The 24,546-nt window shown below is 42.0% G+C and overlaps 2 protein-coding genes across 2 annotated transcripts in view; one reads left to right on the top strand and one right to left on the bottom strand.

The window, feature by feature from the left end:
• ARMC10 (armadillo repeat containing 10) overlaps positions 1-11,134 on the bottom strand; it is a gene marked incomplete at both ends in the record, with an annotated part of 29,112 nt that extends 17,978 nt beyond the window's left edge. The window contains one exon of the mRNA XM_084230614.1: positions 10,996-11,134. Within this exon, the coding sequence (XP_084086740.1) occupies positions 10,996-11,134 (139 nt within the window). The remainder of the gene's footprint in view (positions 1-10,995) is intronic.
• A 534-nt stretch (positions 11,135-11,668) lies between these two features.
• Positions 11,669-24,546, top strand: part of FBXL13 (F-box and leucine rich repeat protein 13) — a gene marked incomplete at both ends in the record, with an annotated part of 144,896 nt that continues 132,018 nt past the window's right edge. The window contains 3 exons of the mRNA XM_084230613.1: positions 11,669-11,743; positions 22,940-23,043; positions 23,466-23,556. Coding sequence (XP_084086739.1) covers positions 11,669-11,743; positions 22,940-23,043; positions 23,466-23,556 — 270 coding nt within the window. The remainder of the gene's footprint in view (positions 11,744-22,939; positions 23,044-23,465; positions 23,557-24,546) is intronic.

Here is a 24,546-nt window from a genome sequence, read left to right as displayed (position 1 = left end):
GGAAAGTACAGTCCCTTTAGTAAGTGGTACTGGGAACACTGGAAATCACCCATAAAAGCATGAAGTTGGATCACCTGCTAACCCCACATAAATGAAATCCAAATGGAAGAAAGATTTAGATTAAGACGTGCAGTAATAAAATACACAGAAAAACACTGATGATACCAACAAGGGTGGCAAGGGAAATAAGAACAGTTAAGAGTTATTTACCTCAAGTTAAACAGCTTTTACACAGTGAAAGAAACTAGGTGATCCCGCGCGCCTCCGCCTCCGCGAACGCCGGGGTGCCCTGAGGCAGCGTGTGGCGGCTCTGGCCAGGAGACTCCCGGACCCCGGCAGCTGCCTCCGTCCTCTGTGCTGGACCCCATCGCCCCCCAGCGCAGCTCCCGAGCCCTGGCACGTCTGTGAGAGCAGCGACAATGGACAAATCTCTGGTCACAACCTCAGGAGATTGTTTAAGCGTGATATGAAACCACTGCCATCCATGGAGGGCCTGGAAAGATCTTAGAATATTGTCATATGTCCTTGGGCAGCTTCTAGGAGCAAGGAAGGCAGAGTGTATACTGATGGGAGAAGAGACGGTGGTAGTAGAAGACACTTACGAGCTAAGAAATATCTGGAGGATATGGAGAGATAAATCACTGCACCTTCCAAGATGATTCTGAACAACCACTCAAACTATTCTTTAATGCCCAGAAATGTATGGCTTCTTCTACTTAATCCATTTCTTCTATACAACGTGAAGAAAACAAGTGCAAAGGATAGACTAAGGTCATGGATTACAGGTGCTTTGCTGGTTTCTAAATTCCTGCTATGAGTGAGACCATCCAGTGTTTTTTGTCTTCTTTCTGGCTTATTTCGCTGAGCATGATCCCTTCCAGCGCCATCCGTGTTGCTGCAAATTGCATGAGTTTATCTTTTTTGAATGCTGAGTAATATTCCATGGTGTATATGGACCACATCTTCTTGATCCAGGCATCTATTTTTGGGCATTTGGGCTGTTTCCAAGCTTAGCTATTGTAAACAGTGCTGCTATAAACATAGGGGTGCAGGTGTTCTTTGGAATTGATGTTTCTGTGTCCTTTGGGTAAATACCTAGGAGTGGAATTGCTGGATCCTACAGAAGCTCTGTCTTTAGCTGGTCGAGGAATCTCCACACAGCTCTCCATTGTGGTTGGACCAGTTTGCACTCCCACCAGCAGTGCAGGAGAGTTCCTTTTTCTCCACATCCTCGCCAACATTTGTTGTTGCTAGTTTTTTAAATATGTGCCATTCTCACTGGTGTGAGATGGGGTCTCATGGTAGTTTTGATTTGCATTTCCCTGATTGCAAGTGATGTTGAACATTTTTTCATATGCCTGGTGGCCATTTGCATTTCCTCTTTGGAGAAGTTTCTTTTTAGCTCTTCTGCCCATTTTGTGACTGGATTATTTACTTTGTTTTTTTGAGTCTCTTCAGCTCTCTAAGAGCATTCATTATTCTATGAGGACATCAGAAGTCTGCATACTTAAATCTCTAGAAACTTCTAAATATTGATTTTACACATTATCATCACCAAAGAAATCTTTCAGGATCAGTACAATCCTGATTACTTTCTGAACTGTGTAGGTTTTTCTTCTGATTCATCAATGAAAAATACCTTAGACTTGAAAAATCCCCATACTTTGCCCCCTCTTGTCACCGATGAAGACATGGAGGTGCTGCTGAAAGCCATCTTCCCTCAGCACCCAGGGGCCCTAGGAGGAGACAGTGATGATCACGGAGGGGAGGGGAGGGGAGGGGAGGGGAGGGGAGGGGAGGGAAGGGCAGCCGTAGTCTCTTCTGACTTGCTGGAGAAGCAGCTGTCAGTTCTCCTGAAGCCTCCTAATAAAGGTTAAAGGCTCCATTTAACTAAGCCCCTGGCGGGGCCTCCAGGATGGCCTAGGGGTTAGTCTCAGCGCTCTCACCTCTGCGGCCTGAGTTCGATCCCTGGCCAGGGAGCTACCTGCAAGGAGCGTGGGAGTTAGCCCCCAGAAAGGGGCATGGAGCTAGAGCGCATGTGGTGCAGCAGAAGGTCTCATCTCTCTGTGCGTGCTGCTCCACTGTGCTCTGTGCTTCAGATCTCCCCTCGCCCTGCCCCCTCCTTCCTTGCCCCACCACAAGTTCTTCCTAGTAAAATCTAACACCTAGATACTCCCGAGTGCAATGTGAATATCAGTCGATTAACAACTACCATGCCACTAAACACCCTCCGTATGTTTTGGCATAAATCAACTACACCATTTGTTCTTTCCCTATACTGACTGTTTTGTTCTTTAACTCAGCCTTAATATTCCCATACAAATCATAAACATACTGAGTGAGTTCTCAAAAAAAAAAAAAAAAACCCCAATTAATAAATGGGAAGTAGATACACTCACTAATTCACCAAATTCACCAAAGATGATATTCAGAAGGCCAACAGATGTACGAAAAATGTTCATCATCGCTTCCAGTAAGAGACACGCAGTTAGTATCATAATGAGATGATAGCACACGCCCATGGGAATGGCACGTATTAGGAAGACCTGCAACAAATACTGCTGGAGAGGTTACAGAGAAAGAGGACCCTATTACACTGTTGGTGAGAATCTAGAAAATATAGAAAACCTTGAAAATCTAAAAATGGAAGTAGCATAAAACCCAGTAATCTCACTCTTGGGCATCTACCCAATGACTATGAAACCATCAACAAAAACATCTGTATGTTACACAATGCTCACAGCAGCATTATTTACAACAGCTAGGGCATGGAAACAGCCTAAATGTCCATCAGTGGATGATTCGATCAAAAAGATATGCTATAGCCACACTATGGATGGAATACTATTTGGCCAGAAAAAAAAAACAACGATGAAATAGTCATTTTTAACAAAATAGAAGGCATTTAAGAGAACAATGCACAGAACAAAAGTCAGAATAACAAATACTGGAAATTTACATAACAGACAAGTACGTAAAAAATTTTTAAAAAAATCAATGAACATAAACATCACAAGGGCCCTGAGGTTAAGAGGGCCTAGGAAAAGGAACAAGGGAAAGTAGTAGGGGGAAGAAATCCTCAAGCAACCCTGAAAAAAAGATACTATTATAATTTCAATTTACAAATGGGAAATTGAGGTTTATAGACATGAAGAAATTAGTCACTGACCACTAATATTTCTCTTTAGTAAGGCATGCAGATGATATATACTCCTAATGCATTTTCTTTATCTTTTCCAAAAAACCCAGCCAATGGAACACTTGCCTGCAGGCATAGACCAAGGAATAGGATTTGCACTAAGCAGACCTTTTCTAATCATAATTTTAAGAGAACACCTCAGGCAACAGACAAAGCTATGTGAATAATCTAATAGTGCTGCCAACTTTGCATTTTTATTTATATGAACAAGGCTTAATGACTGGAATGCTAGAATAACAGTCCTGTTGGGAGCATGAAGGGCGTGGGTAAAGCAAAGCTATAATTGAGAAAAAGCTCTAGCAAATGCTAAATTTATTCAATGACATTTTAGAGTTTATAGCTTCAATCTTAAATAAAACCTTTTACAGAAATATCAGAGTAAAAACAAACCATCTTTAAGACAGCTGTGTTACTGTGTCACAGAGAACATGATTCCTTATAAATGAAACTGATTTCAAGTCAGAGTGTGTTTGTCCACAAAGTGTGTTTGTCCACAGAGTGTGTTTGTCCTGGGAGTGGTGTGTGGGGTGTGTATGAGGAGTGTGTGTGAGATACACAATAAGTGATATAGAATGTCACATCTGTATTTTTTTTTTTAAATAGGAAATTACTGAAGATAATTATCTTTGGGCAATGCAATTACAAACTACTTTTACTTTCTATCCTGTACTAGCAAGTACTTTCCGATTTTTTTTTTCACAATGAACATGTACTACTCCTATAATTAAAATAACAAAATATATTTCATCAAGAGAAATCACAAAACAATTGAGGGAAAGGGACAGCAAGGATATGCTGGCCTAACAAGCCAAGTAAGAAATCTGTTAGGAAAATCTAAACAGTCAAAACCAGCAAAATCTTTTTTTTTTTACATCATTGTTTATTTTTAAGCAATATTTGCTTCTCCCCATCCCCTCAGGTGTAGTCCCCATAGTTTCCTTCCCCAATGCACCTGTGCACCATCACCTCAGTCCCCTGTGCTCCTCCCTCCCTCTGAAAACAAGCAAATTCTTACTACACAGTCTTATCAGAAACTCTGATATGAAAACAAAACAAAACAAAAACAACCAGATGTTCTGAATGAAAAGGATTTGGAGATTCATCCAAAACTCTTGCTTTATAACATAAGGAAACTGAAGCCAGGATCATCTAAGGATTTGTCTAAAGTGACACAGCAGACACCAGAAAAAAAGTTGCAGGGAAGTCTTTTGGCATCTTAATTTTTTCACAGGTAAAATAAAAAGGTTGGTCTAAGGTTATAATTGGTTCCAAAGGCTCCTATGTAGCTCTGAGGTTGTGTGGTTTTATACACACATGGCAGAAGCATGATAAATTTAACTCATGTTAAAATTCTATTACTTTCCTGTACATTTTCCACAGAGCCACTGCTAAAAATTTTCCAACACATACTTAAATTCTTTATAAATAGCCAAATAAAATTCTATTAGGGAAAAGTATTAAATCACAGAATTTCACCTGGAGGAGCTCCAATGTGACAGTTGAAAGTAAGGCCAGCCAGGAGATGGCATCAAATGGTGACATAGGATGTTCCTTGCTCTGCTTCCAGGGGGATCAACTAAAAATTATTCAGGAATAGCAACACCGCTGAGAGAACCCCACAGCACAGTGACCAACACAGACTACACTGGAAGGAAACATGAGATTCACACATCAGTGACAGAGTTGGATGACGAGAGATGTGTGGTGGCGTTTAGGGGGACTAAGATGACAGGACTGCTAGTCTAGCCAGGGCGCCTGGGGAGGGGAGAGGAGAGATGATGTGAAGATATATACCCTTGACCAGGTGAAGCCCCAAGCAGAAGAGCAAGGGTGCGATACACGAAACAGGATCCTGGCAAGAAGAACAACAGAGAAAGGTCTTGGCCACACCTCCCGCCCCACGCATCAGGATCTGTACTGGTGACATGAAGTGCACTGACACTGGAGAGACAGCTGAGTTTAAGATCTGGGACCCCAGAGAGAAGGGCTAACATCTTTGCCGTGCACACAAACAAGGCCTTCCCCAGCACATCCCTGACTGTGGCTGGCTCTTTCCATGCGCCTCTGTCACCCCACTGACATAGCAACAGCAATTTACTTGGACAACCTATGGTAGGCAGCCGAAACCAAAATAAATTTAAAAGTAAAGTCACAGCGCCATCTGTTGGAAAATCTCATATCAGCTCAGTTCTAAGTTGCCAATCCAGATTCCAAATGGGCAGACAGAAAATTAAAGCAGCCGGCTCTTAGAGAACTCAAGGTAATACATCATCAAAGGACAAATGACAACTCTCCAAAATCAAAACTCAAAAACAGGAATGAGTGTATCTTTCTAATGGATAAATAATTCAAAATAGAGATAAAGAACATTCAAAAAAGCAATTCAAAGAGATACAAGAGAACTCAGAAGAACAACTCAGAGACTTAGAAAAAGTACGAAATCTTGCCACCTGCAACAGTGTGGATGGAACTGGAGGGAATTATGCGCAGTGAAGTTAGAGGTGAAAGCCTAATAATGGATAATTTCACTCATATGTGGAATAAAAAGGGGGGGGGGAACCACATGTGAAGGAACAGACCAAACCAAACCCTCAGAAATCAGACTAGAGAACTGAGGCTCTGGGGCAGGGAGGCAGGACGGAGAAGGAGCAAAGGGCAGAGGGGCCTCAACGGACTATGATGAAAGATTTTTGCTGCTTTGTGGTGGGTGTGTTGTGACATTTGACAAGGTGTAAATCTGTAGGGTAGTGATGGCCAGGCCTTTCTCCGCTAGCCTCTGTGGCTATCACCTGCAGCCTTAACTGTGCTAATGCAGGAGGTCTTAGGAGCATGGGCTCGGGGGACGTGAGCCTGATGGTGGACACCTGGAGTATGGTGTGGGCGTGCATAAGCGAGCACACCTGAACCTGGCGGCGGAGGCTGTAAGGGTGGCGTCACACAGAGGTGGCTGTGGCAGAAAGGCTGCGAGAGGACAAGTGACTACAGAGAGGGAGGACTATAAGAGGACGCCAGAGAGAGCCCAAAGAGTAACTATTGGTCAGGGGCTGGAGGCCTGTCAGCCTCCTGGCCTCCCTGCTTTGCCAGTCTGCGGGCTTGCCCCACAACCACTGGCATAAAAAGCGCATTAATGCCTGAAAAAAATCCACCAAGGGCTCTGGACTTGCCTTTACTAGTCTGCCTGAATAGATGAGAGAATCTGCTCTGTGCCTTGCTGCCCAAACAGAATCCATACGCTAAAACATACAGAGTTATAAACCAATGTTATCTCAGTAAGAAAAATTAAATGGGGCCTCCCTGGTGGCACGGGGGTTAAAGTCTCAGCACTGTCAAGCTATTGCCAGCCACTGCGGCATGAGTTCGATCCCTGGCCAAGGAGGCGACCCACATGGCGCAGCAGACCTCTCCTGTCTCGCCGCCCGCTGCTCCCTTCAGCAGTGTATTTCAGATCCACCTGTTCTGCTCTCCACTGTGAATCCTCCCACCTGCCCCTTCCCCACTCTGGTCTACACCTCAGTTCTTGCATGCATAAATAAAAATAAATCTTAAAAAAAAAGCCAAAGTGAGAAGAAAATAATTAAAACTTAACAGCAGAAATTAATGAAATTAGGGTAATTCAAAAGATAAATGAAAAGAATTGGTTCTGAAAAGATTAACAGACCAAAAAAAAAGATACCACTTTAGCCAGAATTAAAGAAAAGACAGAAAATTCAAATAAAACCAGAAATGAGAGATGTAACAACAGATAGAAATACAAAAGACCCATATAAGAGTAGTTATAAATGCCTATATGGTAACAACTGGACAATCTAGAAAAAATGGATAAATTCTTAGAAACATACAATATTCCAGGACTGAATCAGTTAGAAATAGAAAATTTGAACAGACCTATCACATGGAAATAGAAACAGTAATCAAAAGACTCCCCCAAAACAAAAGCCCAGGATCAGAGTGCTTCACTAATGAGTTGTAACAAATTAAAAAGAATAACAACAACAAAAAAAACCTACACTTGTCAAACTCTTCTGAAAAGTTGAAGAGGGACTATCTCCAAAAACATTTTATGAGTCTTACTATAGACCAGTATCTCTAATGAAGATAAATGCAAATGTACTCAACAAAATACTAGCAAACTGAATTCAACAGACACTGGAAGAATCATACACTGAGAGGAATTTATTTCAGGGCATCAAGGATGGTTGAACACACAGATAAGAGTCAGCGTGCTTATAAATGAGAAGAATTAATACTGTTAATACTACCCGAAGCCATCTATATATTCAAAGCAAACCCCACAAAATCACACTGGCATTTTTCACAGAAATACACAATCCTAAAATTTGTATGTACACGATAGGTCCTGGATAGTCAAAATAATCTCAAGGTGAACAAGCTGGGGGGCATCACACTTTATTACAAACTATATTACAAACTGTAATAATCAACAGTACTGTCATAAAAGCAGACACACAGAAGAACACGACAGAACTGAGAGCCAACAAATAAACCCACACATACATGATCAACAAATTTATGGCAAAGGAGTCAAAATATATAATGGGGAAAAGGATAGTCTCTATAATAAATGGTGTTGGGGAAACTGCACAGCTACAAAGAAACTGGCTCACAATCATGCACTATACAAAGATCAACTCAATATAGATTTAAAAATTTTCAGAACCGAAACCACAATACTTCTGGAAGTATTGTGGTAAAACCACTGGTCTTAGCAATGAATTTTGTGATTTGACAAAGTAAAATAAACTAGTAGAATACATCAAAGTAAAATAAAATTCTGGATGCAAAGGAAATTATCAACAAAATGAAAAGGGAACTTACTGACTGGAAGAGATTTGCAAATCATACCTGATAATGGGTTAATAAATATATAATGTTAATACATAAAAATATATAATATATATTTATAGGTAATACATGATATACAAAGAACTAATACATAAAGAACTCATTTATATAAAGAACGAATACAACTCAATAGCAAAAACCTCCAAACACCTTAACAAATCACACAAACTGATTAAAAAGTGAGCAGAGGATCTGAACAGACATTTTTCCAAAGAGGACATAAAGATGGCCAACTGATATGTCTGTGTCTCTCTCTCATTTAACCCCAAAGAGGAAGGAAATCATGCTATTAGTGACATGGACTGGGCCTTCAGGGCATTATACTAAGTGAAATAGGTCAAACAGAGAAAGACAAATACAATATAATCTCACATACACATGGACTTAATAAATCTGACAGATTCACAAAGCAGATTGGTGGTTGCCTTAGTGGGGAGTGAAAGTATCAAAAGATATAAACTTTCCGTTACAAATAAGCTCTGGAGATGTAATGCACAGCATGACGATTACAGTGAATACTACCTATTTTAAATGTTCTCACCACAAGAAAAAAAACAAATTCTGTGCGGTGATAGGTGTTACTATACTTATTGTGGTGATCATATCCCACTGTACACATTAAGCTGTACATAGAAACTAATACAGTATAGATTAATTGTATCTCACTTAAAAAAAAAGACCCTCTGAAATCTAAGAATAACTCAAACAATGGAAATTTCTCATCTTCAAAGATAAAGGTTAAGGAAGGTGCAGGGTAAGTTTATTGTCAGGCTTTTTCTGCCCTCCCGCCATTAGCGTGGATGATGGATCCCTGTGGTCCTGAACGCATGCCTGATGGTGGGCACCTGGAGTGGTGTGTGGGCATACTTAGGTGGGTACACCTGGGCTGAGACTGGGCATACATATAAGGCTGGTGTCACCGGGAATGAGCAAGAAGAGAATGACAGAGAAAGAGAAGCAGGGCCTCCCTGGTGGCACAAGGGGTTATGAAGCAATCCACAGCCTATGAAGCAATCCACAGCCACTGCAGCATGAGTTTGATCCCTGGCCGGCCAGGGAGGAGTCCACATGGGGCAGCAGACCTCTCCTGACTCGCCTCAGCAGTGTACGTCAGTCCATTTGCCTGTTCTGTTCCCCACTCTGCCTCTGATGAATCCTCTCACCTGGCCTCACCTCTGGCCTGTACTCCAGTTCTTGTATGCATAAATAAATATTTAAAAACAAAAAAAGTGAAGCAGAAGAGAGAACATCACCAGGAGAGAACACTGGAGTGCCCAGGAAGAGTGAAGACTTGCTGGGGGTTGGGTGGCCTGGCAGCCTTGGGGGAGAGGGGGGGGCGTGCACCCCCACCTGCCTTGTACTTGGTAAAATCCCAATAAAAGCCTGAAAAAGCCACAGAGGGCTCCAGGACTCTCCTTTACCCTGTACCCGTCTGCATAGAATCATAGCGATCCTGCTCTGTGCCATCTTGCCACTACAGAAGGGAACTGTGACTTACTTTTAAGTTGTCTGACTTAGGAAATGGTGATTTGGGAAACTGATAACTAAGTTTAAAAGACTTTGTCAGTGTTCATTAGGTTGAGTCCAGGCCACCTGGTCAATTACTTACACAGAAATTACTCTGACAAGCAACAAACTAGTCTTTGTAAATAAAAGTAAATATAATTTTTTAAAAAGGATTTCCCTTTGGGTCAAAACAGAGGTTTCCCCACTCCCCTTTCTTAGAGCATTTGCTTGATTATACTAGTAATTATAAACTCCATATCTATCTGTCAAACATAATGTAAATGCCTTACAAGTACGTCTCCTACGATGCCCCAAAGTATTTTTCAGGGGCTTTGGAGTCATCTGTTTAAAAAGTAAATACCAAAGACAACAGGACCCTGATCTTGTCTTTGCCTTTTACGATGGGCACCTGGCTCCTTCCAGCAACAGTAACCACCGGCTTAACCGTACTGAGAGGTGTTATTCTTCTCCTGGATAAAGGCAATTAGTGATCACAAACAGTGATCAAGTCCCAATGAATTTAGGATGAACTATGTGTAGCAAGTGGTGCAATTTATCTCGTCAGAGTGCAGGTAATACGAATAGTTTCTATCACCTGGTTACATAAATTAGAATTGTTTTTGCAATCCCATTATAATGCAGACTGCCTGTCGTGTGCATGGCTATCTAGTAATGCTTATTCAATAATAAAGTGGTTTAGTTCTTTTCCACAGTTGGAGAGGAGTTTCTTGGTTGGCAGGAGTATTGTCCTTGTTAGAAATAGATTCCACGGCCTGAAATATCCTTCCAGAACTTTCACCAAAGAAGAATCCCGAAAGCACCAATCAACTTTCAATTACATTTAGCCAAAAACCTAATCACAAGTTTGTCTGTTGCAGTTTGCTCTCCCTCAGTGTCTCTCGGGATCCCATTTCAACTTTGCATTTATATGGACCATAGTGACTTGAGGGGCACCTCCCCTCTCAGAAGCCAAGCAAATCCACGCAAAACTCGACGCACCTCCCCCTTCCCGCACCGCCCACGCCGGCGGCGACCCTTCCCAAAGGGTAAAAAGCGCGCAGAATTTCACAACAGTCGGGAGTCCCTTTGGTAGCACAGGGGCTCGGAGGCAACCAACATGCTTTTGAGAAACCTAAACCTTCGGGTGCCGCCAATCTTGGGGCGAGTTTTCACGCCAGAATTTGGAACAAAGCGAAGGCAGGCGGCGGCTCTAGACCCTACCCGCTCCAATCAAGGGGCTGCTCCACCTTCTGCACCTGGCTTCCTCGCCCTCTTCACGCGTCACCCTCTCTCCTCTCGCTCAGCCCCTTATTTTACTAAGCGCACCTGAAAGTCTCGAGCACCAGGTGCGTCTTGGCCCCGCACCCCGACCTCGGAAGGCCCAGGTCCCCCGTCCCGCCCACCTGCCAGGCCCCCGGGGGCCTCACCTGCGGACTCCGAGGGTCTCAGCCGAGGCTCGCGGTCGCCTCGCCGCCGGCCCCGCGCCAGCCGGTACGCGCAGTAGCAGGCCCCGGCGCCCAGGACCAAGCCCGCCGCCACCCAGCCCGCGTGCCGGGCGCCGCCCATGCTGCCGCCGGGGCTGGGGCGCGGGGCTGGGGCGCAGCGCTGGGCCTGGCGCGCGAGACCCCAAGGCCAGTGGCTGGCGAGGTAGCTGGGGCACCGGCGGGCGACGCTGAGAGGAAATGGGGGTCGGAGCTCCGCCTCCCGGAAACCGCCCAGTTAAAACCCAGAAACCTCCTACTCGGCCCCAGACGCGCCCCGGCGGCTTCCACGGGGCGGGGCGCGAGGGCTGGCGAGAGGGTGTCTGTGAGGAGCTGCAGCCTGGTGCCCCAGAGAAGGGTCGCTGCGGGGTGCGGACGGGAGGCCAGCCTCCCCCCGCCTCCCCGCCGGCCCATCCCGCGCGCGCGAGCCCGGGGTCCCTCCCGAGGCCGCCGCTTGCAGGAATCGCCCGGCGTCCCCGCGCGGCGCGGCGCGGCGCGGCTTCCGGCCCCGCGGTTGCCAGGGCAACGGCAAGACGCGCTCGCTCTGGGCTGCGAGCCCGACGCCTTCCGCGCTGGGCGTGGGGAGCAGGCGGGAACGCAGATTTTCAAACCCCTGGTTATGTCCTCGCTGCGCACTGCCAGCCCCAGGCTGAGGAATTACTTCAAGAAAAACTACATCCCTCAGATATGCGAGGTACTGGAGCCTGGAGGCTGCGGAATTACCAGAGGGAGGAGCCAGAAGCCATTCTAGAGGGGCGTCTAGGGGGTGGTGGAGAGCGAGTGAAGGAGAAGCGGATTGGGAAAGGATAAAGCTAGCTTTGGACCAGGCGGCGGGCTGAGCTGAAGATCGAGGTCAGAGAGAAGACGGGTGGCTGGCGGGGGAGTGGGGCACGTCTACTAGGGAGAAAGCACAGGGCCCCCGGACAGAAATCCCAAACTCCAACTTTTAAGGTTTGAACAAGAGGACAAAAGTAGTGAGAAAAAAGTGTCCTAGCATCCGAAGAGGAAAATCTGGAGAGTACTGGTGTTATAGGGCAGCCCCGATATTGAACGGGTTTGCTGGCTGTGGGTCCTGACCCCCGCGCGCTTACAAGGGACTTATTAATACTCCACTACAGGCACACACAAAAGATTAATAAAAGGTTTATTTACAAGGGAAAAGGAAATAAGGAAAATGTACAACTCAGGGAAAAAATAGGGAAATAAAGTCTTTAATGCGTCCTACCCCATCCGACGACCTGGAAACCCAAAAAGCACTCTCCGAGCTGGCCGGATGCTGCGAGCTGGTGGAGAGTCAAAATGGGGGACCCCCTCCAAAGCCCACGTGTCTGGCTTTATAGCAACCTGGCTGCTTAACCCCACCCTCAGGTCCCAGCCACCTTCTCTTTGGTGGTGATGGGATTTGGAGTTCCCAGTGTCTTTGGCTTTGGCCTGGGATGGGGGTGGAGTCCACAAAGCCTGTATGGAATTAGCTTTAGGACCTCCTTTTTCCCCTAACAGTGGCGCCTTAGATAAGGACCTGAGGGGGTTTGGTGGATCGGCCCACAGTGAGACTGGGGTAAGTTACAAAGGAGCAGTTTGAGGTTAGTCCAGAGAATGGACGCCAAGACCTTTGTGAAGGGAAGGACTCCCAACCAAGATTGCCTCGAACAGGAGCCGGTTCCCTCCCCCCCTCCCCCAACAATTTAAGGGGATTATCTCTTATGAGATATTCTAGGTTTGCTTCCTGAATTTTCCAGTTACTGATTGTGTGATTTCTAAATCTCTCTGCCTCAGTTTTCTTTATAATAAGTTCCAGATAGGTGAAAAGCAGGCCTTTATTTTCTAGAGTGGGAGAAGTGATGATAAAAGGAAAAAATGAGAAAATTGTAAAATGTGTTCCCAGGCAGATCAATTTTAGTAGAGAAAACATATGAGGGGCTCCCTGGTGGCGCAAGGGGTTAAGACACAGCATTATGAAGCTATCCGCAGCCACTGCAGCACAAGCTCAATCCCCGGCCAGGTAGGTGACCCACATGACACAGCAGACCTCTCATCTCGCCTGCTGCTCCCCTCAGCAGTGGATTTCAGTACATCTGCCTGTTCTGCTTCCCACTCAGTCTCTAGTGACTCCTCTTACCCCCCGCATCTCTGACCTGCACTCCAGCTCTTGTATGCATAAATAAATAAATCTTCAAAAAAAAAAAAAAGAATACATATGAATAGTGGTGATCTGGAAATCAATTCCTTTACACTATTTATACTTAGAAAGCTTTTGTGGACTCCTAGGGGTTTGCATATCTCACTTAAAGACTATTGGGTTATATGTTCAACTCAAGTTAGTCAGAGAACTTACTATTTTAAGAACAGTCAGCCTTTTTGGGCAGGGGGACAGCAATCTTAGCTGAGGGTGGGGTACATTAGGCCATTCCATCAGCAAATATTTGCTGGGGATCTACTCTGTGCTAATAGAACACCTCAATGACTTTTTTTTTTCCCCCCTGTGGGCCCCTCACCGGTGGCCAGGGATCAAAGCCGGTGGCCAGGGATCAAACTGGCGCTGCAGAGGCTGCAAGCAGCCTCACAACCCAGCGCTCAACCGCTGCGCCACCAGGGGAGGCCCCACCTCAATGACTTTTAACTACTATCATCTGTGTCACTGAAGCTGTTTTTAGCCCAAACATTTCTACTGAGTTCTCTGCAATTTTACCCACTTGAATGTCCTACAAAAACATTAAGGAAGGAAAGAGAAACAGGTGAAATTAATTTTGATAATCCATTTTATATAAGCCAATCTATCCAAAATATACTCACTTCAACATGGATTCAATACAAAATCATTTTCAGTCCTCCGGTTGGGTACATTTTTCACTTATAGCACATGTCAATTTGGACTAGCCACATTTGAAGTACTCAATAGCCACATGTAATTACTACCAATTGTATTGGATCGTGCAGGTATAGATTATCTTGACATATTTAATAAGCCAAGGAAAACTTTTCTTGATCTAGAAATGATAGTTGTTCTCTAGAAGGTTATTTTCTTTTTTCTTTTATTTTTTAACGATTTATTTATGCATACTAGAACTGGGGTACAGGCCAGAGGTGAGGGGGGGGTGAGAGGATTCACGAGAGACAGAGTGGGGATCAGAACAGGAGGAATGACTGAAATACACTGCTGAGGGGAACAGCGGGCGAGTCAGGAGAGGTCTGCTGTGCCATATGGGTAGCTCCCTGGCTGGAGATTGAACTCACACTGCAGAGGCTGTGGACAGCTTCATAGCGCTGTGCTCAACCCCTTGTGCCATGAGGGAGGCCCTAGAAGGTTACTTTCAACAGCACCAAACTTCTGGAACTCCAGGAAGAATATGAATGTCACAGTAAAGGCCTAGGAGATCACTGGGGTCCCATATGGACAGCTGTTTTCACATGCACCTAAGGAAATTGATATCAATTTCAAATCACAGAATTTAGATTTTGTGAAAATGAAAGAATATGAGCAAGCTATAGACTGAATGTTGCATCCCCTCAAATTCTTATGTTGAAATCCCTAATGTGACGGTTTTTGGAGATGAGTCTTTGGAAGGTGAAGCAGAGCCCTCATGAATGGAATTAGTGCTTTTTATAGATAAGTCCCCAGAGAGCTCCCTTGCCCCTTCCATCATGTGAGAGAACTGCAAGAGGCAGCTGTTTACAAACAAGGAAGCAGCTCTCACCAGATAAAGACTATGCCTATGCCTTGACCTCGGAATTCCCAATCTCCATAATTATGAAAAATATATTTCTATTGTGTATGAATCACCCGATGTATGGTATTTGGTTCTAGTAACCCAAATAGACTAAGTCATGGATGAGCCCTTTAAACCCTTAGCACAGAGGACCTTATGAAAGCCCTCTGGGACACAAGTGGCCTTCCTTCTATCTTTTTGAATTTTACCATGCTTTGGTATCCCTCTTTGGATACTCTATATATGCCTCCCTTTCCAGATCTACACAAATGAAACCTTTCCTAATAAAGGGCAAATAAAACACATGGAAAATCCATGATGTCTAGTGTCTTAGTCTTTTTGGACTGTCTTAACAAAATATGATAGATTGGGTGGCTTAAACAATAAAAGTTTGGTTTTTTTGTGATGCTGGAGGTTGAAAGTCTGAGATCAGGGTGCTAGACTAGTTGGGTTCTGGTGAGGGCTCTCTTCCTATTGCCAGCTGCTTTTCCCCATTCCCTCACTTGGTATAAAGACAGAACAAGCTGTCCGGTGTCTCTTTTTATAAGGATGCTAATCTCATCATGAGAAACCTACCCTTACAATTTCATCTAAACCTAATTATCCCGAAGGTTCTATTTCCAAATCCCATGACATTGAGGATTAGGACTTTAAAATATGCACTTGGGGGAACACAATTTAGCCATAGCAGGTAGTAAATGTAAGAAAACTTATCTAACCTACCGATACCAGTAAATTGTAGATGAAAATGAACTTCTATTTTACACTTATCAAATCACCAAAAGTAAAAATTTTATAATTCTTAGTGTTGTTGAGGTGAAATGGACACTCCAGTTGGCTGCTAACTAGAGTATAAATTGTTTATACATTTTTTTTGGAAAACAAATTTGAAATACATTTGAAGAGCTTCAAAATTGACCTTTTCATTCTATATTCTTAGTAGAAATCTAGAAGTAGAGATAAATATACATACACTTAATCATTAATAGTGATTAATATGTATATCATAAATTTTAATAATAGGGAAAGTGAGAAACAACCTCAATGGCTAATAATTTAAAATTATTAAACAGGGCCTCCCCGGTGGCGCAGCGGTTGAGCACTGGGTTGCGAAGCTGCCCACGGCCTCCGCGGCGCCAGTTCGATCCCCCGGCTGCTCCCCGGCCACCGGAGGAGGGTCCCACATGGCGCGCAGACCTCTCCTGCCGCCCGCTGCTCCCCTCAGCAGTGTACTTCGGTCCTTCTGCCTGCTCTGCTCCCCGCTCTGGCTCTGGTGAATTCTCTCACCGTCCCTCGCTTCTGACTGTACCCAGTGCATGTATAAACAAAACAAACAAATAAATTAAATAAATAAATAAATAAATAAATAAATAAATAAAACATGCCTCTATTAAAAAAAACTATAAAAAAATTATTAAACAGGTAATGGCACATTCTTTTTGCAATAGATTATTAACCAACTTCAAGTAGGAGGTTTTGAAGAATTTTTGAAGGAAATGTAAAAATGTTCACAATGTAATGATTAGCCAGGAAAAGGATAGAAAACTACATATAGTATGAACTAGTTTTAGTTTTGTGAAAAATATATGGATTGAGGAAAGTTTGACATTAAAATGTTTGTAAGAGGTTATTTCTAGTGGACAAGATGATGATTGATTTTTTTTTGTATTTTTTTTTCTAAATTTTCCAAATTGCATAGAGCATACATTATTTTTATAAGCCGGAAAAAATGTTCACATATTAAATAAAATAATACAATTCTGGCTTAAATGTGGTAGAAAGCCAACCCTTTTTTGCTATCCCCTAGTATTTTCAAATGAACTTTCTTGACAAAGAATTAGAAAGGAATAAACAAAGAAAGTACAGGCTGTAAAGCAGCCATTGCTGGAAAGTGCTGCTTCCTCCTCCTAGGGAGCCAGCTGGCTGGCCTGGTTGAAGGCCTGTGTCTGGCCTCTCTGGGACAAGAGCCCTTTTGCCTCTGGCCATGCTGCTGAGTTCTCACGGACAACTTGCGACCCAGCTGGCCCCTTCATGAAACCTTCTCCCTGGCATAGTTCCGTGTGTGGCTAATGGCACACTAGTTGTGTTTTTGCTTTTTTGGACTCCTGTGCTTCTAAGGACTCCTTTTGGAGATGTGCCGCAAGAGGAGAAAGGGCGGGGTGGGGGGGGTGGGGGGTGGGCAGGGGTGGAGGGAAGGGGGGTGAAGAGAGCTCTGCTTTTTTTCCCTTTACACCCATCTACACACTGAAGAGTAATTCTGTTTTTATCTGAATTATATTTAGGGATTCCCATGAATGGGTTTAAATTTTTTTTCCTGATTTTTAAGCTGTATTTGAAACTGCAGAATCAATCACCATGATTCTGTAAGGGAATATTTTCTCATTGTTTATGTCCTCAGCCTCCAGTGAGCTAATCTTTTCTTCCATCGACCATCATTAACTACTACTACTTTCATGCAGTCCAGAATCATTTTTTATACAAGTTATAAACACTAAGATACAGGAAGTTCTTGTTTTTTAGACCTTGGAGTCAAATTTTTTTTAACTTTCATTTTAGACTTGAAATAAATGAATTAAATGATAAACTAGTTGGAAAATTGGGCAAGAAAATTTATTGAGTCAGAAAAGATACGTTTCAAAAATTTGAAGTTTTTAAAAAAATTACTAAATGTAGATATTCAGAGTCTGCATCTAGAGAGAACTGAAGGAAAACTCAGCATTGCCTCTGAGATCTTGCTCTCACTCTATTCATCATTTCTCTCTCTGAGACTCTCAGCTATTCTCTCCCTCATCTTCCTCCCAACTGTTGGAATATCCTTCCTTGAAAATATTCCTTTCAAAAGACATTTGCATTTTAAAAGGTATAATTAAGATGGACACCCACATAATGACGTCCTACTGGTAGAATTTCACACAGCAGTTCATCATAAATACTTAAAAGACTGTTTCTCCCTCAAATTTCTACCAGGCAGAAGTCAGTGCAATTGTCTATAAACAAGAACTGTCACACTGGGGCCAAAGATGAGCTAAATATTATGGGTATAGTGTTCCTACTACATTGTGCAGCTTTATATATAGTGATTGTACCTGAGAGAGAAAAAGTCTGCTTTTCAAATTATTAGCTCAAATACCAGTTTCATGTCACGATTTCATGTCAGTTTTTGGTAGATTAAAGGAGCTTGCAAAACTAGATCTTCCCAGCAGAGGGCAGATTTAAGTTACAAATCATGATTTGTTTTCTATTTTTATGTAAAATAAAAAATGTTTTGATTTTTATGGAAGGTTTTTATGTTTTATGTTTCTTTCAAGATTGTGTTCCCAGTTTGCATTTTTAAAATATTGTACTAATTTCTAAATCACATAGATACTTTTAAGGGGTTAACTACTGCACATATACATCAGAGATATAAGATTCAGGAATTACTAAACATGTTAGCAAGAGACCTCTGGCCACTGTAAGATAAAAGGAACTGGTTGTACTAACTCATTTTGCTGCCCATAGGGCCAAGGTTGTGACTTCTCCTAAGGGCAGTTCATATTGCTGAGAGCTTTCAACCCAGTCAGCTAATTTACAGATGCAATTCCAGAGGTGAGCCAATGGATGAGGCAAAAGCATAGGATTTTTATTCTCCAGTAAGAGTTTACTTATCTAGCGATTAGGAGGCCGGAAATTGTCTCCCCATGGTGCCAGGCACAGTCCAGCAGGTATCAGAATAATTTGTCATCTTGCTCTCTTACCTCTTGGAGGCTGCTGCTCCTCACCTATCCAGTTTGCTTTCAAATCTGTCAAATTCAGATCCATCTTCCTCTCCTGAGATATTTTCTGAATGACTGAAGCCAGTTGACCCCTTTCAATAATTTTCAACATTCTTTCAGTTATACAGCTTCTAAAATAAAAATTTGGCATTTTGTATTTAAATGTCCATAAGACACAGAAGCCGCTTTCTTTTTGGTTTTTTAACTTGTGAACTTCCATAGAAACAAATTAAGACATCCCCCACCCCCTCAGTAGAGTGAGCCAACTCCCTCTCATTTGTGAGAGGTCACTGTGGACATGTTTTGGGGGTTGGGCAGAGTAGGAAGGTGGAAGGGACTTTGAACAGTATTTAGGAACTTAAAACTTTGTTCCTAACTAAAGTTTTTTGTTACTGTGATATCGACATTGCATTTTTAAAAGCAATCTTATCTAAAACAAACAAGGTGAGCACTCTATGTTGATTATTCTACCTTCTATTTAAAAGAAGACTCTTTCTGGGTTTGCATATAAATAAAATATTTTCAGATAGATAATGTGGCAAAAAAACAACCCTCAGTTTCTGGAGGAAAATACACATGTACATAATTTGTAGGAGCACATGGTATGAGAATGGGAGCTGCCTTGGGTTTTTAGTTTAAAAACCTGCTAACTCTCGGAATTATCACAGATTATCTATGACCCCAGAGGTGAGACTATACCCTCTAGAAGCCAAGGCCATCCATAGTGTGAGCCTGGAAACAAAACGAACTGTTACTCTCCTGTGCATGGCCAGGTTTGATCAGGAATGACCTATTGGGTCTAAAAGAGGACTCAGCCCCTACCACAGAATTCTGACTCTCTGCTCTTCTTTTACATGAATCCTTTACTCTAGCCAAACGGGTCTGTGTCTTTAAGGTTTTGCTCTCGCCAAGAGAAAGACCTGTGAACCCCTAGTCCTCTCCTTGCCACTTAGAAATTTCACCAACTCCTTAGGGCTCGACAGGCATTTGGTTTTCACTTTTATCTCTGTGCTTATGGAACGATTATTTTTGGTATTGCTATTTAGGCCATTAGTTTATTTCACTAGGTTTATCTGAAGATCTAAGTAGAAAAAGGTTAGCTCTCTTAACTGTCTTATATCTACCCATAGTTCTAATAGACAGTTACTATCTTACTACTTAAACTCTTATTCTATCAAGTTCTCTTTCCTAATGATTTCCCCAAAAGCATTTTTCCTAATCTTTTCTATTAGATATGATAGTGTCTGTCTGTCTGTCTGTCTCTCTCCATAGAGTGCCCTTTGAATGGTCCAGGGAATATTTTTTTCTCTTTGTCCAAGCTGTTTTCTCTAACGGAGGTGATAATTAGCAGTGCTAAGGTTAGCAATGATATAGTCCTACTGTCATTATTACCTATTTTGTACCTATTTTTGTGCTCTTCAAAGCACTTTACATATATTAATTCATTTAATTCTCATGCTAGCCCTATGACATATATACCTTGACTATCCCATGTCTAGTTTAGAAAACAGACAAACAGAAGTAACTTATTATAAGTTATATACTAGAAGATTGTAGATCCAGTGTTTAAACCCAGTGGGCTCTACCCACTGCATTATCTTGCTCTTTGAAAACTGGGTAAAAGTGGAAAGTAGAAGCAACTATCTTGGATAAACCCATGTTTGATATCAGTACCCAAATATCTTTCAAAATATTGGAGAAATATTGGAGACTGAGATTACTAGAGTCAAAACAAAGTGAAGGATTGCACAATTGTTTTGTGAATTCACAAGTTTCGGAAAACTGATCCAGATTATTAAGTCATAGTCTTTTTGTCCTTGATTGTGTAAGTTTTTACAAAGATGGTTAGCAAATGATTCCATCCACAATATGACAGAACAGGGAGGTTCTGATGAACATCTTGCTTAAATACAATTATAGAAAAACTAAATTTTCTCAGAAAATTTCACCAGTTCATTGCCAATAACAGTGACCCAAAACATGCATCTTGCTTTGAGGTTGGTAACTCACTGTTGGGACAAAGCAGGGAGACAGTAAGGGAGTAGTGGCCAGGACAGTGGCACTACCAGTCAGCTGAACAAGCTGGGAGCTGCACACAGACTGTGTGGGCACAAAGACCAGGTCAGGGAATTTTATTTAGTGAGTGGGGGAATACAAATCTACTTATATATGGGCACTGGGGTTGTTGGGCTCAGTTACGGGAAATCTGGCTGCTGGCAACCAGGCAGCAGAGCCCCCCTCCTTCTCTCTGCTGAGGGAGCTGAGAGAGAGAGATCAGATGCACATTTTACACAGAGAAATTCACGCATCCTGTGCTAGCTACAGCTTGGTTGGCACCAAGTCCTAAATCCCTGTGCCAATCACCATGCCAAACCATGTGTGCCCTGAACTAACTCCTGCGCCAAGCCCTGTGCATTCCTTCCCAAGGCCCAGGTGACCTGCCCACTGACAGGAGTTGCAAGAGGTGGACCCTGGACCCTGGGCAGTGTGAAGCAGTGAACTGTATTAGCTTTGCAGAACAAGAGAAGTATCAACTTAACACAGACCAGTGGAGCAGAATAGACAACTCAGAAATAAACCCACACAAATATGGACAGTTAATATTGGACAAAAGAGCCACAACCACACAGTGGAGAAAGGAAAGGCTCATGGATAAGTGGTGTTGGGAAATGTGGACAGTCAAATGCAAAATACAAAACAAAAACCAAAAAAACTAAATTCCTATTGAGCACTAAATTCCTATTGAAACTAGAAAATACCATAAAAGAAAACCCAGGTGATACAATCCTGGATAGAAACTGCAAAGATGTATTTGGGGTTGCAATGTCAACAGAAAGGGAAACAAAAGCAAAAATAAACAAATGGGACTGCATCAAACAAAAAGCTTTTGTACCTAAAAAAAAAAAAAAAAAAAAAAACCAGCTAAAACAAAACAGCAGTCTACGGACTGAGAGAATATATTTGCATAGCAAACATCTGACAGATAATTTCCAAAATACATAAAGAATTCATATAACTCAACAACAAAATAACAATTCAATTTAAAAATGGGCAAAAACTCTAAATAGACTCTTCTCCAAAGATAGCCTACAGGCACATGAAAAATGCTCGCTTATTATAAGGGAATTGCAAATGAAAACCACAATGAGTTCTCACCTCACCCCTGTGAGAATGGCCTATATCAAAAAGAATGGAAACATACAAAATGCTTTCTGTACTCCTATGTTCATAGCAGCATTATTTACATTATTTACATTATTTACAACACCAAGCCATAGAATCAACTTAAATGTAGAGATGTGGATAAAAAAATTATGGAATATGTACTTAATGGAGTATTACTCAGCGGTTAAAAAAGATGAAATAGTGCCTGTGGGAAAAAATGGGTGGATCTATACTAAATGAAATAATACAGAAAACAAGATGCAGTTACCACATGGTTTTGCCCATTTGTGAAATACAAATAACCAAAGAAAACAAACTGGCAAAACAACTAGAATAATTCTTAGATTCTTTAAAAAATATATGGGTTATCTGAAGGGGTGGAGGGAGGAAAGTGGGGATAGAGAAGGAAGGTGATATGGTTTGGGCACTGGAGAAGTGGTGGAGGGTGAGTAAGGCAAGTATATATATGGAGGTGTGACATTGCACTCCCAAAATTATATAGTTATGTAAACTAATGGCAAATCAGTAAAACTTGGGGGGAAAGACTAGCAATAATAAAGTCCTGATTGATGGGGGTCACGTGTGCTATGGTGCAGTTTCTCAGTGACGTGTTGTTGACTCTAAAGAATTTATTTTAAAAAGGAGCTCTTCAGGGTCTCCACGGTGGCACAGTGGTTGAGCGCTAGGTTGCGAAGCTGCCCGCAGCCTCTACAGCACTGGTTCGGTCCCCAACCGCCGGGCAAGGGTCCCACATGGCGTGCAGACCTCTCCTGCTGCCCGCTGCTCAGCATTATATCGTCAGTCTGCCTGTTCTGTTCCCCACTCTGGCTCTGGTGAATTCTCTCACCCTCCCTCGCTTCTAACTGTACCCAGTGCTTGTATAAATAAATAAGTAAATCTTGAAAAAAAAAAAAAAGAGGAAAAAAAATAAAAAGGAGCTCTTCACACTTAAAAAGGATAAAAACCCACTGATCCAAAATAGCACAATTATGTCTTCAATCTGACTGTAAAGAACTTACTCCACCTAGAGCAAAACACTGAATTCTTTATGATGTCACTTACAGTGGAATTTTTTAAAGGAAATGTAAACTGCATTTTGGTTTGATTTTAATTGGATATTAACACTAAGTCAATATAGGGGAATATGAATGAATATAGCATATTTATTTTAAAAAACTGTTACATTATTTGACTTTGTAATAGCATAAGAGTTCATAAAACATGCAAATTCAGAAACACTGATTCCATTTCCTTCTCCTCCAGGCTCTTTTATGTGGTCTACTTATTACATGTCCTCAGGATCCACTGAGATATTTAGAGAAAATGATCATCATTATTATGGAAAATGGCCTTGAAAGTCTTCTTTGGTAAGTATCATTTTCATTTATGGTACAGAGATATATTAATTTTGCAGGCAAACTCCAACTATGTAGTATCAAAATGAAGTCTTGCTAATAATGCTTCCAATTTCAAGATTGTTAAAGAATCTATAGTCTTTTAAGTACCAAAGACTTCAATAGGGATTTGCCTGTTGGTTCACAAATTGGGAAATACAGTGCATCTCATCAGTAACATGCCCGTAGGGAAGTTTATTTCAAGTTGTAGGTGAGTAAAGGGAGGCATGCCTTCTTTGGAACACAGCAAAATCTTGAGGGAGAGTAGTTTGAAAAATCCCTCCAGTTGATTATGATATGCTTCTCCCAAGGGGAATAACTCATCAATTTAATTATGAAACTAATTATTACAGAACTATGAAATAAGTTTTTGACTATATATTATTTTATTAAAGGGATATGTGCATTGACCCATCAATAAAACCAAAAATTCGGAGATTATCTGAAACTTACCTGGAACAACTTTTTGGATTGGATGATCAGTTGGTAAGTACTAGTAATAAGCATCTACATTGCTGAGATGAGGTTTCTTTGGCAAATTCTGTTTATTTGATGAGAGATGTTTTTAACTTACTTTGCTATGTAAAATTTAAAAAGGGATTTTTTTTGAGGCCGAAACAATAAATGTCACCATGCAGTTCAAAAACAAAAAAGAAATTGCCTAACCAAGCTGACTACGGGGAAATCTACAGATGGGAAATTGCCTGGCAAACAGCTGGCCACTAAATTTGCCAGCAAAAGCACCCCCTCTACCAATGGGGTGAAAAAGCCTCGATGCTACAACCTGGGGCTGTTGTGCTTCTAGAAAGTCCTGGTTACCTGAAATGTACCCACCTTCTTCTATGTGGAAGCTGCCTTTAGTGAGTTGGAGAGGAAGATGGCCCTGGATTTCAAACACCACCTGAGGCTTCTGCATGCTGCCTTTGTTGCCCTTCAGGAGGCCGGTGGAACCATCTGGTGGATTGTTTGAAAACACTACTGTGTACCATCCACATTAAGAGAATCACCACCATCATAACCAGACATCCAGTTGGCTGGCTATATACAGAAAGAGAGAGCTTAAGTGAAGACAATTTTTATGGTGTTATAGAGGAAATTCAGTAAGATACATTGGCTTAATATGTGACTTTCAGGGTAAGAATTGTTTATAATATAATATGCTGCTAAGTCATTCCATCTTTCATTCAGGATAAATGTGAAAAATTCAGTGATATGAACACTGTTCTCATGAGTGACAAATTGAGATATGCAGAAGGGACAAGGATGGGTGATATTTCCTGCTTCTCACAATGCACATTTCTATTTGTTAAAGATTTGCAGGGTGAAAAAAAAAATTTGCTGGGTAGACATTAAGGCAGAATGATAAATGTGTACAGGATTCTTTTGCAGTAAAACTGGTTGTAACTTGATCCAAGTGCTTTATCAATAGGGGCCATTAAGTCTGACAATATATCACTGTGATAGAATGTGGGCTTT

Source organism: Talpa europaea (assembly GCF_964194135.1).
Source record: "Talpa europaea genome assembly, chromosome: 3".
Lineage (NCBI taxonomy): Eukaryota > Metazoa > Chordata > Mammalia > Eulipotyphla > Talpidae > Talpa > Talpa europaea.
This window is presented reverse-complemented; position numbering and strand designations above follow the sequence as displayed.